The sequence below is a fragment of the Mesoplodon densirostris genome, chromosome 1 (assembly GCF_025265405.1).
Source record: "Mesoplodon densirostris isolate mMesDen1 chromosome 1, mMesDen1 primary haplotype, whole genome shotgun sequence".
Lineage (NCBI taxonomy): Eukaryota > Metazoa > Chordata > Mammalia > Artiodactyla > Ziphiidae > Mesoplodon > Mesoplodon densirostris.
This window is the reverse complement of record NC_082661.1, coordinates 115,195,418-115,215,909: the sequence shown is the minus strand read 5'-3', so window position 1 is coordinate 115,215,909 and position 20,492 is coordinate 115,195,418. Positions and strand designations below refer to the sequence as shown.

General features: G+C 44.9%; 1 protein-coding gene across 1 annotated transcript in view; it reads right to left on the bottom strand.

The window, feature by feature from the left end:
* Nucleotides 1-17,317, bottom strand: part of RYR2 (ryanodine receptor 2) — a 727,841-nt gene extending 710,524 nt beyond the window's left edge. Inside the window, exon 1 of the mRNA XM_060096737.1 lies at nt 17,270-17,317. Within this exon, the coding sequence (XP_059952720.1) occupies nt 17,270-17,317 (48 nt within the window). The remainder of the gene's footprint in view (nt 1-17,269) is intronic.
* Nucleotides 17,318-20,492: the final 3,175 nt, after the last annotated feature.

The window sequence follows — 20,492 nt, the reverse complement described above, 5'->3', positions numbered from 1 at the left end:
ATGGAAATTATTTTAAAATACAAAAGAAGGAACCTTTAAGACAAGCTCACAACACCCCACAAATATCTGACACACAGGAGGTAGTGAATACATCTTGGTTGAATGCAGGAATATGCATACTTAGATAATCATGGTCCCATCCAGTACCTTCATAATATCACCATTCAATGAAAACATCAGCCTAACATATGGTCAATCCAATATTTATAGCCTTTATGATGAACTGGAGAAACCACAAGCCAACTGTGGAAGTAAATAAAAATGAAAGCCTGAAAACTGATTAATTCATCACCTACCCCCAAAAATATAGCCTCCGTCTCCTATAATTTATAGTAGTTTTTATTCTCTCTTCCTCACTCATATGAAAAACTGTTCTGCTCTCAGTATTTCAGTTCATGGCATAGTAGAATCTTATCAAAAACACTTGAGCAATAATTTTCCCCTGCCCATAAAAATTGGCTGAATTTATCTATCCTTAAAAATAGACTCCACTGGGTTTCCCTGGTGGCACAGTGGTTAAGAATCCACCTGCCAATGCAGGGGACGCGGTTTCAAGCCCTGGTCCAGGAGGATCCCACATGTCACAGAGCAACTAAGCCCGTGCGCCACAACTACTGAGTCTGTGCTCTAGAGCCCGCGAGCTACAACTACTGAGCCCGCGTGCTGCAACTACTGAAACCCACGTGCCTAGAGCCCATGCTCCACAACAAGAGAAGCCACCGCAATGAGGAGCCCACGCACCACAATGAAGAGTAGCCCCTGCTCACCACATCTAGAGAAAGCCCGTGTGCAGCAAGGAAGACCCAATGCAGCCATAAATAAACAAACAAACAAACAAACATACCATGTCAAAAAAAAAAAAAAAGACTCCATTTATCCACAGTATTGGGCCCCTGCTTGGAAGCCGCCCTGCTATACTAAGCAGAGTTCTTGATGGTCTGAACAAGCGGAAGAAGGTGCCATTACTCATTTTCTCCCCTCCGCAAAGATTTGCAAGTCCTTCTCCTTGATTTATTTAGCAGGCTCTTTTGGTCAGATTTTAGTTTGCTCCATTATTCATATTAGAGGGCAACACCATAAACCATCCCTAGTGTTGAGATCTTAAAATCCATTTCTGTATCTTTAGTCTATCCTCAGTCATCTGGGTTATCTATATACATAGCACCCCATCTTACAAAACTCTGGGCTTCAGTCTGCCCACACGTAGAGAGAAATCGAGAAGTGATCTCTCTGCTTCATCCCTACTGTGTGACTGCAGGAAACTGGTATCATTACGGAATCACTGGCACCATTTTCTACTGACATACATGGCCTTGCTTGGGGCCTTTCCAGAGCAATATTTTTGTTTGTTAGAACTTATGCCCTATTTCTTGTTCTGCCAATCGTATGAAATTCTCAAAATTTTGTTCTGTAGAAAATGTCCTTGGCAGGACAAAAACTAGAAGATGTTCCCCCGACAGTAGATAGGGCTGTTTCTTTACCATTCTATAATGAAAACGTTGGGAAGCTATTTCTCCATCATCTAATTTGTGCTTGAGTGTTACTGCCTCATCTCCCCTTCTCTGGACCAGTATCCACAAGCAGTATAACCAGGCGGAAAGATGGGAGAGTCCCAGGGGTTAGAGAGGAAGAAGCCTCCAGATTATTCGGTCCGACCCCTCTTTTCCCTCCCTTAGTTTCCCACATCCTCTTTTACATTTGCACAAGAGTGATTTCATTCTCTAAGAAAGGGGTGAGAACTGAATATGTGTGATTGGGTAAGTCTGAGTGAGGGCCCATTCTAAAATTCAATTCTGGCACGTGGAACAGTAGAAAGGTAGACTCCTTGACATTCAAACTATGAGGACCTCTCATGCCCAGCAAATCCTGGCAGCCCTGGGCACAGTTGGGCAAGACTGAGAAGCCAATAACATGACTGAACACTTCACCTAGTACATTACTGATTGAAGAAAGGTCTTAAAAAGTTACAGATTATAGAAATTTAATTGACATTTGTCATATACATATATATATTACATATCTATATACATTAGGGAAAGTAAAATGTATCTAATTTGATAGGGGCAAAAGGTGACATACTTTTAATTCTGTTGGATGCATGGTCAGCATGTGGTCTGGCTAGCTGAGAAGATCCTATCATAACCATCATCTTAAAAGGAGTTTCCTTTTAAGAAAGTGTGGTGGGCAATGACTGAGGTACCAAAGAGATTAAGATAATTCTTTGTTGTTAAGCACAGATATCTGTTGAAAGCTTTTACTTTTCTATCACTGGTGTTAAGTATGAAACTGACTGGGATTTGCACATTTAAATGCTATGTACCTTTACTGTTCAAATTTTTTTAAAAAACAGAGCTTTGCAAGCTATAAATTGTATATGCGGTATACTGCCAATTACATTAAAATGTAAGTTTTATGGGAATTAAAATATCTCAGAAAAATGCAAATTGCTTAATTTTCTGAAAAATTACAGAAATTTACTTAGCCAGCTAAACTATGTATCACAGTAGGACAGCCAAGGGCAGCTGCTATCAGCAGAATCATTTTGTTTCCTAAGACATTTTGACATGTTCCCCTGATTGAGCTGTCAGAAAATTGTCCTAATATATTCCATTTGCTAAAAGTTCTTTGTAAATACGTATACAAAGCCTGCAATCTTTCTGAATCAGTAGCTACAGGAAAAAAATAAAACAACTAGCAAGATGAACTTATCCCACTCGTCCTAATGAGATATGCTAGCTGGATTACTTAATCACCAACACCGTGCAACATCCAAACAAAATGCGCCCAACTTAGAACCAGCGAAGCTCTAACTCTAATTGCTTACTGCAGGGTCCCCAGCAGAAAATGAAATTTTGCAAAGCTAACTGAAAACCAAACGAAAATAGCGTGTGCTCTCAGATTAGGTAAAGCAGTAAGTAATTATCTGCTAAAAGAGGGGATGCATCTGTTTATTTGTGTGCCCAATTATGGTGGCAGGTGGAAGACGGGGCAGTCTCTAGCTTGGCCTGTACCTAGGCTCTTGCTCCAACAATTAAACCTTTTCCACCATAATCTGGACTGTGGTCTCTCCCATGCGAAACAAAAAAGTGGATATATGTATACCTATAACTGATTCACTTTGCTGTACAGCAGAAACTAACACAACATTGTAAAGCAACTGTATTCCAATAAAAAAATAAAGTTTAAAAAAAATTTTTTTTAAAAGGTAAATAATCAGTAACTTTCCGTCAACCTTGCTCCCCCCCCCTCAAGCTACCACCTCTGCTCTTCTTCCTCCTCACCAATGGGTGGAGAAAGAGGTCTCCTGCATCATCCACCTGTTTCTACGTGCTCCTTGTCTGAGATCCTATCCATTTTCGGGGCTTTGCTATCACACCAATGGCGACCTAAGAGGATGGGCCTAGACCTAGGCCCATCCTCTCTTACAAACAAGAAATCCACATTTGCAGCTTTACCCTTTGTATTGTTTCCTAGGGCTGCTCTAACAAAGTACCACAACTGGGCAGCTTAACAGAAATGTATTGCCTCCCAGCTCTGGAGGCCAGAAGTCTGAGATTGGGGTGTCAGCAGGGCTGGTTCCTTCTGAGGCTGTAAGGGAGAATCTGTTCCAGGCCTCCCTCCTGGCTTCTGGAGGCCGTCGGCATCCCCTGGCTCGGAGATGCATGGCTCCAATGCATCTGTCTTCACGTGGCCTGCTCTACGTGTGTCTTCACATCAGCTTCCCTCTTCAAGTGTCTGAGTCCAAATTTCCCCTTTTTTATTTTTATTTTATTTTATTTTATTTTATTTTGCGGTACGCGGGCCTCTCACTGTTGTGGCCTCTCCCGTTGCGGAGCACAGGCTCCGGACGCGCAGGCTCAGCAGCCACGGCTCACGGGCCCAGCCGCTCTGCGGCATGTGGGATCTTCCCAGACCGGGGCATGAACCCGTGTCCCCTGCATCGGCAGGCGGACTCTCAACCACTGCGCCACCAGGGAAGCCCTCCCCTTTTTTATAAGGACACCAGGTCATATCGGATTAGGGCCTACCCTTATGCCCAGGGCCCACCCTTATGCCCTCATTTTAACTTCACTATCTCTGTAAAGACCCTGTCTCCACAGGAGACCACATTCTGAGGTCCTGAGGGTTAAGACTCCTACTGTATCATTTGGAGAGGGATGCACGTCTGTCCATAATGTACCTCAAAATCAGGATGTCCCAAACGAATCCCACTGCCTTCCCTTAAAACCTGCACTTGGGCCACGTTTCCTCGAGTCTCCTAAGCTCATCCTTGTCTTTTTCTTCTCCTCACGTCGGATCAGTTACCAGTCAGTCCTGTACGGCCTTCCTCCACGGCAACTCTAAGCCTCCCCCTCCTCTTCCTTCCCACAAACACCATGCAAACTCAGACTGAATTATCTTGCGCCAACTCCACGGTGACTGTCCCTAACAGACATCTCAGCTCCCGTCTCTCTCTGATCTCTCTCTATCTCAATTTATCTTACAAATTGCTGCCACATCAATCTTCCTAACAGCCAGCTCTGACCCATTTCCCTCCCTAGAGAGGAGGGAAAAAAAAATCACTTCCAGGGCTCTTCTTACCTTGTGAATTAAGCATAAATCCCTGTCCCTGGTGGTCTCAAGGTGCCCACCCTCCCGGGATTACCCCAGGGCACACTCTCAGAGCCTCTTTCCCAAACATGGCTCCGTGTGTTTCTGGATGTTTCCATCAGAGTCTTGCCAAGAAAGGAAACAGAAATCTCAAAGGGCTTCTTTGAAAGGCGTTTAAGGCAGGGACCAAGGAGTGGGCATGGAGGGGGATAGGGCCCAACAGAGGCGGAGAGACACCTAGTGACCAGCCACAGTGGGAAGCTGGTACCAGCCCTCTACCTGAGGGGACAAGGGGAGGGGACCTCTCCCAGTGCCCAGCTGAAACAGGAGCCTGCTGGACACAGAGCAGTGCAGAGACAAGTGAAAACAAGCATCAGGGATGAGAAAACAGAGAGTACCAACCCAATGTCTCTAATCACACCCTTTTTCCCCTGGGATCCTGTCTGCCCACCTCCTCAGCCCAATTCATCAAAATCCTATCCATCTTTAAAGGGCATATGAGTGACATTAAAGATATTTTTTACAGGTAAAAACAACACTCAAACGAATGTAAAATGAACACATGTCTAAGATTTTACTGAATTCATCATTAAATGCAAGAACCAGTATGATGTTACCACACGTTCAAAGGAAAACCCAAAGAACATACAAATACACGCACCCATCAGGAAAACTGAAACGCATTTGCTTGCTAAGTGCAAAACTGCTCAATATCCCCCCCTGCATTCCACCAGCTACAATCTGCATTTTCTCTGATCAAGAATCCAACATCCAGGAACCATTACCATCAGTTTTCTACAACTTACAGAGTTGTAAAACGGCTCAAAGATAAACGAAAGGCAGAGATAACTCAAATGAGCGAGTGAGGTAGACGGGGCACCCTCAATTCTTTTTTTCTACTGGCCAAATTCAGTCTTTCATAATTTTCCCCGACGACTGGAAGGAAACAAGGAAGGAGGGCAGGAGGGAAGGGAAGAAGAGGGTTTTGGCATCAGAAACCGCCAACACCACTTACTCACGAACCGCCCCTGAGTAAGTAATTTCACTGTCTGCAGCTCAGTTTCTTGGTCTGTACAACAGCAGTCAACTGCTTTATGGACTAAATGAATTGCTCCTAGAAGCATATGCATGGTGGCTATCCCGAGCCAAATAAATGACAGCCAGCATACTTGAGGCCCTTTCATTTTCCGTCACCACAAATCATGGAGGTAGACCAGAAGTCCCTTTACAGTCTGAAAATTCTGCACCTGTAAATGCTGCCCTCTTCCATGAAGCCTTGGACCATCCTAATTACCAGGCATGGATCCCTCCCTCTTCAGCATCCTCTCCCACACCAGTTCTCCACCTCATGTTCACTCTCTCCGCATTCCCCATTCCACCCACCAGAGACATAAGAAACTCAGGAACAAGCTCAGAGATACTTGGGTCCCAGCACCCAGCCTGGTGCTTGGCACATAGTAGGTAGTCAACAAATATTTCCAAATGAAACCAAAGAAATGATGGATCAAAACTACAGCGATGTATGTTATATATGAAAGTTGTTAAGAGTAAATCCTGAGTTTTCATCCCAAGGCAAAAAAATTTTTTCCCATTTCTTTGATTTCTGTATCTATATAAGATGATGGATGTTCACTAAACTTATTGTGATAATCATTTCATGATGTATGTAAGTGAAATCATTATGATGTACACTTTGAACTTACACAGTACTGTAAGTCAACTATATTTCAATAAAACTGGAAAAGATAAAATTAAGCATTCATTTAAAAAAATAAAAGCGAGATTACTACACACATACAAAAAAATCTACACTGAGATATCATGTCACACCTGTTAGAATGGCTATTATCAAAAAGACAAGAAATAACAAGCGTTGGTGAGGATGCAGAGAAAAGAAAACATTTGTGCACTGTTGGCGTGAATGTAAACTGATGCAGCCACTACGGAAAACCGTATGGAGGCTCCTCAAAAAATGAAAATAGAAATACCATATGACCTAAAAACCCCACTTCTGGGTATTTATCTGAATGGAACAACAGCACTAACTCAAAAAGTTATATGCATCCCCATGTTCACTGTAGCATTATCTACAATATCCAAGACATGGAAACAACCTAAGTGTCCATCAATGAATGAATGGATAAAGAAAATGTGGTATTATATACATACATATATATATATATGTACACACACACACACACACACACACAATGGAATATTACTCTGCCATAAAAAGAATCAAATCTTGTCATTTGCAACAACATAGACAGACCTTGAGGGTATTACGCTAAGTGAAATAAGTCAGACAAAGACAAATACAGTATGATCTTTTAGATTTATAGAATCTAAAAACAAAAACAAAACAACCAGACTCAGAGAAAAGACTGGTGGTTACTAGGGCCGATGGGGGGTGTGGTGAAATGGGCGAAGGGGGTCAAAAGGTACGAACCTCTAGTTATAAAATAAATTAAGTCCTGGGGACGTAACTTACAGCATGGTGACTATAGTTAACAGTACTGTATTGTGTATTTGAAAGTTGCTACAAGAGAAGATCTTACAAGGTCTCATCACAGGAAAAAAATCTTTACATGTGGTAATGGATGTTAATTAGACATTGTGGTGATCATTTTGCAAAACATACAAATATATCATTATGTTGTACACCTGAAACTAACATAACTGTGTATATGAACTGTACCTCAATCAGATAGAGAGAGAGAGAGAGAGAGAGAGAGAGAGAGAGAGAGAGAGAGAGAGAGAGGGAGAGAGAGAGGTACTAAAGCAGTCCCATGGGGAGAAAAGAAAAGACAGGGTGCTGAAGCAGGAAGGGGTGAGACCACAATTCCCTCTTCTTCTTTCCTAGTTCATGCGTCCTCTTTTGCATGAGTAGGGCTCAAGCTAGGCTGATTTTGCAGGCTTTTCTGAGTGCCACTGTTCTCTGTAGCAGCAGCAAGACCTTTAAACTCAATAATAATACCCCATCTTCAGGAAATGATGGCCCCCTTTACTGTCACAAAGAGGACAGCAGTGGAACTGGATGTTTTAAACTTCTTTGACAGCCATCAATCAGAAACAATTCATCCCAGCTTTTCATTTCTCTGTAACTCAAGAGGAAGTGTTCTCCTCATGTGTCACTGAACCTATAAGCCAGAACTTGTAAGCTGATCATAACTCCCAACTGTGGGCACGGTTCTCAAAGACAAATCATGTCAGATGTGTCCAGAGGTAAAAGAGAACCGAGGATTCAATCCAGTGAGTGTGGGCGACCGCGTGTCTCTGCTAAATGTTTCAAGTACCCCAATCATCCTTCAATATGCTGTTCTTCTCTGAAAGGCAGGGAAAAAACTGGGCTCTACCCAATGGGTTCATAATTGTACGTGTCCCTGAAGTACTTTACAGTCAAAATTTGGTAAAAAGAAATATGGAGTATTATCTTACTATCTTTCTTGTGTGTGTGTGTGTGTGTGTGTGTGTGTGTCCAAAATTTCTTTTAATGTGAAATAAATACAGACTCTAGTGAAATTTAAAAGAAGTCATATTTTGATCACCATAAACCCACTGTGGAAAATAAGTGAGCACAACTTTTAATGGCTAGAAGCTCAGTGTGACATTCAGTACCTATTTTAACAGGGGCCCAATTTACTCAACACTAAGGATTTGATTTATTTCCTGGAATTTTTCCTTTTTCTTATCTCTTTTTCTTTGTGCTCTCAAAATATATCTTTTACTTTATGTCTTTGGTTATGTATTAAATATGAGTGAAATTCAGACTCATGTGAACTTTATGAGTCTGGTTCTAAATTCAGAGGGAAATAAGACAACTAAAATTTTCATTAGAAGTGGAACCAGTGTGCCAAAAAGCTTTTAAAATAACAAACTTCTTTAAGGAAAAAAAAAAGTGCTTACCGCAGTAGAAAAAAAGAAATTGACCACATAGACTTGTCCTTCCTCCCAGGCTGATGGCGATGGTGGGCCTGTGTCCCTGGCTCAACAATCACACTACGAAGTGTTTATCCCCGTGGACAAGTGTTGCTCCCAGGCTGATGGCGATGGTGGGCCTGTGTCCCTGGCTCAACAATCACACTAAGAAGTGTTTATCCCCGTGGACAAGTGTTGCTCACAGCACTGATCAGGAAACTCCTGCCTCCACCCTCCCCAGACCCAGCAAGGCTCCATCATCCTCTGAGCTCCTACAGCACTTTTTGCTGTTCCACTCACTTTGCCCTGCAACTGCCTTAGGTCCCCAGCAAGATTTGAGGTTTTCTTCAGGAAACTGGCAAATACTGATGATCGCCTGGTGACAGTAGGTGCCTGGGCATAGCCACCTAGTGCAGGTCTCACCTGGGCACACGTGTCAGTGGCTCCCACTCTCTGGAGAGAACTCTGTTTGGATAATGGGTGTGGAGGTAACCACGTGCTGGTCCTCTGAACACTCCAGGTCAGCAACAGGGAAAGCTTCAGATTTCCGCTTCACTACAGAAACATCACTGTAGGACTTTTACTGGGCCACAGGAAACAGGAAGAACACCTTTTATCTGGGCCAACTATCTATTACGTTTTAGGAAACCCCAGAAATATGGGTCAATTCTTCACCAGCCCAAGTAATAACAGGAAGCCAGAGAAGCACTTCAAAGCTGAGACCATGGAGAGGAAGATGATCGCCACAAGTTTAGTTGCTGATGCTGTGATGCACCAGGATGAGAACATCCACAGACACCAGCATCATTCAAAGTGTACATGTCCAGTGTTTGTTCACAAAATGTATTACGTGATGTTCTACACTTGGGCTAAGGGCCATTTATTTGTCTGTGAACTTCTAAGCAGTCAATTATTTATATGTAATTTTTTTAATCCACAGTAATAGCTTAGGCTCTTGTTACACACAGCACATCATAGGTACAAAATATATATTTGTTGAAAGAATAAGGGAAAAAAGATAATATGTGAAATAAATTGAATTCCAGCTTCTAGATTCTGAATCTAATGTATTTGTTTGATTGCTTATTACAAATAAGTGACAATGGATGATATTGTAAAAAAAAAAAAAAAAAAGTACGCATGTCCAGTTCATGGGCAAGGTTTTTATTACACTCATTCTTCTAAATAGTTTGAGTCTGGCTGACCCCAGGACTCTTAACATGGCAGAGAGCCCCTCAGAGGTAACTAAGTCCCCATTTTACGGTTCCTGAAAGGATTCTTATGGGACCCCGCCAATCCTGAGGTCACACAACCACTGACTGGCAGAGTCCCCATTCCAATGTTCTTCCCATGATTAATAAAGATGAAAGTAAAAAAAAAAAGTAATAATAAAATTAAATTAAACAATAAAGATGAAAGTAGGTGGATAAAACCGCTGTACTGGATGCCCCTGTGATGCCCTGGAAGTCACCTCATCATCTAGAAGCTTCTCACGTGAAGAGTACGGAATCTGATAGGCTTCCCTGGTGGTACAGTGGTTGAGAATCTGCCTGCCAATGCAGGGGACACGGGTTCAACCCCTGGTCTGGGAAGATCCCACATGCCACAGAGCAACTGGGCCCATGAGCCACAATTACTGAGCCTGTGCGTCTAGAGCCTGTGCTCTGCAACAAGAGAGGCCGCGAAAGTGAGAGGCCCGCACAACGCGATGAAGAGTGGCCCCCGCTTGCCACAACTAGAGAAAGTCCTGGCACAGCAACGAAGACTCAACACAGCCATAAATTAATTAATTAATTAATTATTTTAAAAAAAAGAGTATGGATTCTGACAGGAACCCAGGGTCTCTTCCAGGCAGCCCCAATCACTCAGACTCACTTCATCCTTCCTTTATTCTCTTTCTCGCCTTAGTCACTTGTCTCAGTCACCTTCCTCTCAGTACCTCCTCACAAGGCTGAGATTTTGCAGGATGGGGAACCCAAGTAAGGTGTCAAGAATCAGATTATAGAAGGTCCTGAACCTGGGAGAGAAGTCAGACTGGGTGTGACAGGAACCTGGAACTGAGGAGTGGTGGCGAGAACACAAGGGTATTAGGGGGATGCAAATGGCAGGAGAATTCAAGGGGGGCTTCAGTGGCTGGAGGAGAGGGAAAGGATGAAGGCTAGAACAAGTACTGGGGTACGAAAGAAATCTAAACCTGAGCTAGGTTGCCAGGGAAATCACGATAGGAGATGATGACAAATTAGATACGAAGGGATCAGAAAGAACTAAACAAATGCACTGAGCACGTACCATGAGCCGGGCACTGTAACAGGTTTTTGCACATAAATTCTATCATATGATCTTCAACAATCCCTCTGAGATGCCTAATATTATCTTTAGGTTTTAAGGAATTTTTTAACATTTTCTCAAGTCCATAAGCTAGGTCCTGGTGGATTCAGGCCTCAGACCCAGGTCTTCTGGAGGTTTGGATCACACTGGTGCTTCTAAGCCATGGCCAACGCAGAGCCACTGGGAGGAAGAGCCACTCAGGGGACAGAATACATGTGTGCTCAGGACAGTGTGTCCAGAAGTAGGAGGGGAGTTAAAACAGAGGCCGTGGGCAGCTGGAAATGAGGGCCCAAAGGCTGTCAGATCTGGGTGGCTTTCTTCTATAGGAAGGAACAGCTTTGGGAAAGTTCCTGGCATTCCTCTGGCTCCCAGAGCTGGATGAAGTGATTGTTAAGCCTTTTCAAACTCTGTTATTCCAAGGATCCCAGACTTTGTGGCACAGATAAGCTCAGGAAGGCAGAAGAGCGAGAACTAGAAATAGGACAGTATCTTTTGGAACAACCAAAGACTAAGAGTAGACGGAGTGAAAAGAACCCCAAAAAAGCATGATTGTAAATGTATAAAAAATAACTCAATGTATCCTAGCTCCAAAGCCAAACAGAGGAGCTTCAAAAAGGAGAGCAAGATTAGTAGAGTTTGTGAGGGCTAAAGGAATAGGGGTAGAGAGGAATGTTTAGATTTGGCACAGAAGCAAGGCAATTACTGGTAATATCACCTACTAAAGTGATTTTAACCAGAGAAGCTAGGTAACAATTACCAGGCGGGGTGGAGACAAGCAGTGAGTGGAGACCACATCTGGAGGAGTTGAGCAGCTAAATAATGGTCTCGGAGTCAAACAAAGAAATTTTAAGATGGGAGAAATTAGCATACTTCAAGATCAACCAGAAGGAACAAGTGGAGAAGGAGGCAGAGAAAGGATGGAATTCATGCAAGATTCCAGTTCTGGACCAGCGAGCAAGTACTGCGCTGAGATCTAGGACACACGAGGGATTGCAGCTTTAGAAAGAAGGGACAAAACATCCTTGTCAGCAGCTAGAAGGACAAGAGGGTAGATTTAGACAGTGAACCCTGTGAAGGTGATGATAGGCATAAAATGGGACAGGTGCGTTTAGATCTACTCTACAAAGAAGAATGGTGTGCTGATGAACTAGCTTTTTGGCAATTCTTCAGAGATTTTCACACACTTTGCATTACTCTACTGCTGCTATTATGGGCTGAATGTTTGTGTTCCCCCCATGTCTCCTATATTGAAATCCTAACTCCCAAGGGGGGGGTATCTGGAAGTGGGGGAGGTAATTAGGTCATGAGAGTGGGACCCCCATGAAAGGGATTAGTGCCCTTATAAGAAGAAACACAAGAGAGATGATTTCTCTTTTGGCCATATGAGGATACCACAAGAAGACAGCCATCTGCAAACCAGGAAGGAGCCTTCATCACACACTGGATCTGTTGACACCTTGATCTTGGCCTCCCCAACCTCCAGAACCATGAGAAATAAATGTCTGTTGTTTAAGCCACCCAGTCTGTGGTATTCTGTTATAGTGGCCCAAACCAAGACAGCCACTAATCTGGAGTGTGACACTGGGCCAAATCATTTCACCTCTCTGAGCTTTTCCTTATCTGCAAGATGACAGGGGAGGGAGACGCAGGAGTAGACAAGATAACATTTTCCAAAGGTCTCAGATAACATTTTCCAAAGGTCTTTTCCTACCCAAATATCCTAGAGTTTCTACATGTGCTTTTTCCTTCTAGCTGTTCCATGCCAGGCTCTAAATCTTTTCTTTGCAATTATAATTGCAGACCACTTTTTTCCTTATTTTGAATGCTTCCCTAACACCTACTATCACACCATGCACATAGAAAGTGTTTGACAAATGTTTTTCTAAATTAACAAAAAATCTCCATAATGTCAGAGTTTCAGGAGACAAATGTGTGCCTCATCACATCTTCTTCTGCCCCAAGGGCTATTTACAGAATCACAGTCACCCAGAAGTTGTAATCCTTTCTCTGGTAATTCAGCCTTGATAAAAACACTTATCTAAAGCCAAAGGACAAACAAGATGGAATGTCAAATAAATTAGTGCCCTAAGTGTTTCAGATCCTGCCCTTCCTGCCAATGTGTACACACTAATTTCTAGATCAAGAAAAATACATGAAAAAATAAGCCTGGGTGGGCTTTCCATCAGTTCCTTGAAAAAATACTACAGTGCCTATCTATCAAAAGATCCTCATGCCTTCAGTATCAGGGGAGCAAAAAGGGCTCACCCAGAATCTTTTCATTTGTACTCTGTGACATTCCTACAGCTAAGAAAACTGATTGTGTCCCCCGTTTGTCTCCTGTGAACCAAAAACATGCTTCAGCAGCTGATAAAGCAGGCTTTCTCTCCTGGAAAGGACATCAGCCTAAGATCTGAGTTTTAGTCTTGGTTCTGCACTGCTGAGCAACTGACTTTGTACAATTAACCTTCCTGGACCTCTACAAACTGGGGCTACACATTCCAGCCTGATCTACTTCACCGTGTTGTGCAGTGGCATTTATACTTTATGATTATTACCATTAACTGCTAAATTCTTTCTAAGATGCTACCTATCAATAGCAAGCAAGATGTGGAAGCACTGGGAAGAAATCTACGGTGAAACAGTTCATTCTGCAAAGCAAGGCCAGAGGAAAGCTCAAAGCATTCCTATCAGAATAATTTTTGCAGCCAGGACTAAGTTTGAAGTCTCAACCTATGCATAAATGCAAAGCTACTTGACACAGTATATCCCCAGAGTAACTTCACTGTGCTTACACAAATGAAAGAAAGGCAAAGTACTTAGAAAAATCAACTCCAGACAAAGGTTATTTTACATCATGGTTTTCTTAAAGTCAAGGAATTCCAGTTCATTGCTATATTGGTAAGTTAAGGACATTTTTAAAATAAAATAAACAACACATTCCAAATCATGGATATGTTTGGAAGTGACAGTGAATAAATCCATTATGGGCTGAAGGCATATTTTATGATAGGATTCTTCTAAGTGCCCCAGCACGTCCAGAGTTTACACATATGTATTCTTAATTTCTCTCAAAGATAAACACATCAGGGACTTCCCTGGTGGTGCAGTGGTTAAGAATCCACCTGCCAATGCAGGGGAAAACGGGTTTGAGCCCTGGTCCGGGAAGATCCGACATGCCATGGAGCAACTAAGCCCGTGCACCACAACTACTGAGCCTGTGCTCTAGAGCCCGAGAGCCACAACTACTGAAGCCCACACGCCTAGAGCCCGTGCTCTGCAACAAGAGAAGCCACTGCAATGAGAAGCCCGTGCACCACAACGAAGAGTAGCCCCCGCTCGCCGCAACTAGAGAAAGCCTGCGCGCAGCAATGAAGACCCAACGCAGCCATAAATAAATAAATAAATAGATAGATAGATAGATTAAAAATAAATACATAAACACATCAGAGTGAGCCTGCTTCTAGCTGATGGGAAAGCCACTGAATGGAAGATGATCTTTCATCTACGTAACCATTTGAAAGGAATGTTAGCAAACTCACAATTACATAACGGAAAAGAGCTGGGAGAGGGACCAGCAGCAGCTAAATACAGTGAAAACACCCTCATTCACAAATGAAGAATCAAGTCACAGCAGCAGACATAACTCACGGACACAGTCCATTAAAGATTTCACCTTTGCTTCCCTTGAAGGTGATTACAAACCTCTTCCAGAAGAAGAAGGAAGAAGAAAACTTTCTGTGGACAGAAAGATTCCAAAGATTCTTCAGTGAGCTGCCCTGCCTGAATAAAAATCCAAGAGACTACTTAAGGTGCTCCACTCAGAATATATGAAATGGTCAGTCAAATTCACCATTATGGCCTCTTAATGACTAACACTTTTTTTAAGCACAACAGTTTTATCCATAATTTGTAACCGTTTTACGTAGATGTACAGGTTGTTAATACTTCCTGGGCTACTTAAAAAAAAAAAAAGAATTAGAAGAAGAAGCTCATATTGACAAGACTGCACGCAACAGAGAAAAAAAAATGCTCCAGGAAAAAAAAAAACAGATGAATTTACCGCTAAAAACTACATCCTCTCCATTCCTAACTCCATTAACATTTCTGAACCAACAACATTCTCAGGTTAAGAGAATAAAATGGAAAGGAGCAAAGGCAGCAGGCAGAGGAATAGTGAAGGGTTTGAGAATTTCTGTACTGAAACTGTAAAATATAGAGAGGAAGGCATGTTTTCCTTTTAGATGTTCAGGCCACACCAAAAAAAATTCCCCTGCTCCACCATGCTACTTCCTTCAAGGTCATCTATCATCAGCACAACAACCTACGGATGTTTTATTAAAAGAAAAATCCCAGGCCAGGACTGCCAGATCTCTACCCAGGAGCCACTTATCAAAGGTGTCACTGGGGCTGACAGGCAGCTGTCCAGAGGCACAGACTTAACATTACTTTATATGTACAGAACCCCATCAGCAAGCACATTAGCTCGGCCCCCATTAAGTATTCTGATAACACCACCTCCATGAGCTCAGCTTAACATTTAAGCCTGCAGGAAGCCCTTGAATGCACAGAGCCTTCCAAAATTTTCTAGCTAATTTTAACCCTATGGCATTTAGAAAAAAAAAATGAATTTAAGAATTACACAGCAACTAAATATTTTATCCACCCAAACAAAAAATGTCATGGTACTGAGAAACATCTTTTCATATGGCTTTTTATTAGTTATTTAAAAACCATATAGACAGTTTTCCACTAAAAAAATAAAAGTAAACCGTATTCCTAGTAGGCTTACAATATTCCCCATGAGCAAGGTTTTGGTGAATTGGCTCTTCAGAGTTGGGTGGTGGACCAGTAGTACCACCAACAGCACATGTAATGGTGCATGATGCGCAGATATTAGGTCAAATCAGTCGCCATCTGATGTGTACCCTGGATTGATTTTATCCTTTCGAAAGGCTCCCCGCCCTACCCCCACAAAGCAAAACTGAGTGCCAAAAAAAAAAAAATTAAAAGAGCAAAATGGAAAAACTGGCCACTTACAAATGTTCTTGGACAAATGTACTGTTTTCACTTTTTCAGCCCCCAAATGCGTCATCTAGGCTACTTTCACACCTAAAAGTTGCTATCTGGTTAATATGTCAAAACGTAAATATCTCTCTTACTTTCTGTGATTGTGGAGGTAACTGTAACTGGGCAGTGGCAGCTTTTTCACTACTGGGGAAAGAAGAGCCAGGAGAAGCTGCAGTCCTGGGGGTGGGGGGACTGATGACGGGGAATCCTGTAAGGGAATATCCTTCAGAGAGGAGGATACAAGTGCAGGGAAAGGAAAGACCAAAAGGATGATGCAAACGCTAACTAGGTGCTTCTTGACAAGAAGTTACAGCATTTTCTTTTGCCAAGGGGCTCTCCAGTCCCAGCTTCGAGGTGAGCAAAGCCTCAGCATGAGAAGCATCTGCAGCGTTCGAACAAATCAGCGACAGGAAGGAGCAGTGCCAAGAGGTACTTACGGAGAAAAAACTGTATTAGAGTGGAGCCAACATTCCCCTGCTGCCACCCAGTGTGGAAATTCCGGGCAGCCACCCTGCCCTTACACACACACACACACACACACACACACACACACACACACACACACACACACACACACACACACACACACACACACACACACACACACACACACTTTGCTGCACTCAACGTTCAATAAGCCAACATTTAGAGAACGACACGTTCGCGTTGTCCCCCGCCACCCCCGCGCGCGCGTGCACGCACACACACACTCGCTTCCCATCCCTTCCACGTTCTGCGAGCAGTCACAGCACCACCAATGGCCCCAACCTCAGGCACCGCGGTGTTCACGGAGGCGACTCCCCCTCCCCTGCACAGCACCTCGACTTGGGGGGCACATCCTGCCCCGCCTCACCGGTCCCGGCCACACCAAGTAGGCGAATCCCTGGGTTGCGTGATGGCGCGCGGGTCCAGCCCGAAAGCCCGAGAAACCGCGCCGCGGCGGAATTCCGGGCGACTGCCCGTGTCCCCGTCGGCCCCCGCGCCCCACGGGCCACGGGGTCTGAACCCTGCCCCTGGCTGCCCGGAAGATCCCAGCCCCACCGACCGGACAGGCCCGACCGGCCGCCCCCGCGTCCCCCGACTCCCGCAGCTCCGAGGCGCCCCGGGACCCAGCCCGTGCGCCGCCCGCCCGCTCGCCGCGCTCCGGCCGCGCTCGGTCCCCGGGCTTTACACACGCGCGCACGGACACGCACCCTCCCTTCCCTCGCCCCGGCACGCACACCTGCGCCCCCCGAGGGATGCCCAGCTCCTCCCGCATCCCCGGGAGCAGCCGCCGGCCCGCCCGCGTGTCCCACTGCCCGGACCCGGTCGGTGGATGCCCCGGCTCCCCCTGCTCCCCGGGGAAGCCGAGACGCGCGGCACTTACAGTTCGCAGGAACTGGATCTCATCCTCGCCCTCGCCCCCATCGGCCATGGCTCCGCGCCTTCTGGCCGGGGCAGGCTCCCGAGCCCCGCGGAGCCCGGCGGCGCTGGCGGCGGCGGCCCCTCGCGCTGTCTCCTGCTGCTGCTGCTGCTGCTGCTGCTACTGCTACTGCTGCTGCTGCCCGGAGCCGGGGGCGGGAGGGGGCCGCGGCTGCTGGGCGCCGAGCGCCAGGCGGTCCCCGCCTGCAGAGCGGAGGAGGAGGCGAGGGCGGGGGCGGCCGAGGCGGGAGCCTCCCTGCGCCGCACTGTGCAGGAGGAGGGCGACCCGGCCCGGAGGACGAGGGCAGGCGGCCCCGCAACCCCGCCGCGCCTGCTTCGCGCGTCCGGCCTGCAGCAGGCGGACTGCTCTGCCCCAGCTCCTCCGAGCGAGTGCGTGGAGCCCGCGGAGCCGCGCTGAGTGCCGCGGTTGGGGGCGGGAACTGGGGGCGGGCGGGCGGGCGGGGAGGAGCTCGCCGGCTCCCCTCTGCTGCAGGTAATCCGCAGCCCGCTCCTCGGCCCAGAGGAGCCAAACTCAAGGCCCAGCGCCGCTTACTGGCCACGCCGGGTATCGCGGCCGAAGCGCACAAGACGAGCCGACAGCCTTCCACCTGCGCCCTTCTGTTCCCCTGGGCCTGCACCTGCCCCTTCTGACCTTCAAAACCTGGGCTCGACATTCCTTTCTCCTGGAAAGGCCTACCGCGCTAACTTCCACAGCACTTCGGATCGCAGGCAAGAATCATCTTTCACCCGGATGCCCGGAGTGGGTCACCTCCAAGTAAAGGTGACACAACACATGGTATTTTAAACTTGGATTACCTCTGTTCCCGATCAGCATAATTCTTTAGTACCTAGTGCCGGTGCACCATGCTTCTCACAGATTAACCACGCAAAATGCATGGTACGCAGAACTTTAACAAATTCATTCAACAAATACATGGCGAATGCCTATGCCAGACATTGCAGTATAAACAGACCGGAGTTTATACTCTAGATTAGAAATGCAAACCTTAACAAGGACTTGCGATAAAGGATGGGTTGATATCTATCAGTATGAATCATTGAGGCGGTCTAAACTCAGACTATGGTACCTGCTGTCCTCACTGTAAAGCCGTTTATTTCTGAAGAAACTCGAGCGTTTCACCACAGGTATCAATACCTAGTTCCCACAATGCTCCGTGCAATTACCCTCCAAATTGCCGTGTAACAAACGGCTGTGACTAAGAAAATGCAGGGTCTGAGACAATTTGGATAAGAAAGCACTTATGTCTTGCTCCTAGTGCACGACTCGTTAATTTAAGATACTTAAAAATACGGATATGCAAAACAAAAGTTGCAATGTCAATCCTCCGAAGATGCAGACACTGTGAAGGTTTTTCATCAATTTAACTACACTGCACATTTTGCAGCATATAATTAGTTATTAAAATCTGCCTGTAAGTTCTATGCACCTTACATCTTATTTTCAACTTTCGTGAACTTTATACTTACTGAGCTAGTTTTGCATATTTCCAGCAGAATGAATAACATAAAGAATATGCCTATAAATACTGTCCCTCCTGGTGAGACTAGTAATGCTCTGCTCTGTCTTATGATAGTAATCATCTTACCAAAGTACTTGACATATTCTTGTATATTGATCCATAATGACTAACCAACCCTTAAGGCATAATTGACATGAATTTTTACTCCTAGGAACCATTAAATGAGCAATCAGGGATCTCATAAAGTCCCCCATGAGGAAGGGCTTTATTCTGAAATTGATTCTTCATTTTATGTTAAATAATTTGATCTTCCAAATTTATGACATATCAAATTGTCCCCTTTCCAAGTATTTTATTCTTAATTAAAACAAACATCTGTACTGTATGTGGAATTACTCCCTTCTACACATATGTTAGGTAAACTATTATAAAAACTCTAACTCACCAGGTTTTCGTTTTGGCATTTTAACTAGGCTGTAAACTTTTCTAACAAGAGCTATATTTAGTATTTTATTAATTCTCTCAACAGAAGTGATATATAATGCTAAATGGCCTAAGTACCCAATGATTATTATTCACCATATAGAGTGTTCAACAGCAAACAGAGAAGAGGATGGTTACAGAACATATCATTTTTATGGACTTTAAAACACAAAAATAGAATACTGTGAGGTTTATGGACCTCCAATCTGTACTAAATATATAAAAACATGTTTGAGAATGATACATATTTATTTTTATTTATTTATTTATTTATTTATTTTTGCGGTACGCGGGCCTCTCACTGTTGTGGCCTCTCCTGTTGTGGAGCACAGGCTCCGGACATGCAGGCCCAGTGGCCATGGCTCACCGGCCTAGCCGCTCTGCGGCATGTGGGATCTTCCCGGACCGGGGCACGAACCCGCGTCCCCTGCATCGGCAGGAGGACTCTCAACCACTGTACCACCAGGGAAGCCCCATATTTATTTTTAAAAGGAGAACTATAGCAAGTGGTTTAACACTGGTGGTGAGTATATGGGTGTAATATTATTGGGGGTACTCTGATTTTTTTATATATTTAATGATTATAAAAATTAAAATAATTTTTGTGAGAAAACTACTAAAGCTATTAAAAACTATGGAAATTTTTTACTCACAGTATTTTTTAAGGTTTGTTCTGGGGCTTCCCTGGTGGCGCAGTGGTTGAGAGTCCGCCTGCCGATGCAGGGGATATGGGTTCGTGCCCCGGTCCGGGAAGATCCCACGTGCCGCGGAGCGGCTGGGCCCGTGAGCCATGGCCGCTGAGCCTGTGCGTCCGGAGCCTGTGCTCTGCAACGGGAGAGGCCACAACAGTGAGAGGCCCGCGTACTGCAGAAAAAAAAAAAAAAAAAAAAGATTTGTTCTGGCTGGCGTCATTTATGTATGATCTCCTAGTCTCTTCTTCTGATGAACAACTGTAGCGAGAAAAATTGGTTTTGACTGAAAAGATCATAGAATGATAGAATGAGAACTAATCTCAATTTTTTTTTTTTTGCGGTACATGGGCCTCTCACTGTTGTGGCCTCTCCCGTTGCGGAGCACAGGCTCCGGACGCACAGGCTCAACGGCCATGGCTCACGGGCCCAGCCGCTCTGCGGCATGTGGGATCCTCCTGGACCGGGGCACGAACCCGTGTCCCCTGAATCGGCAGGCGGACTCTCAACCACTGCGCCACCAGGGAAGCCCTCC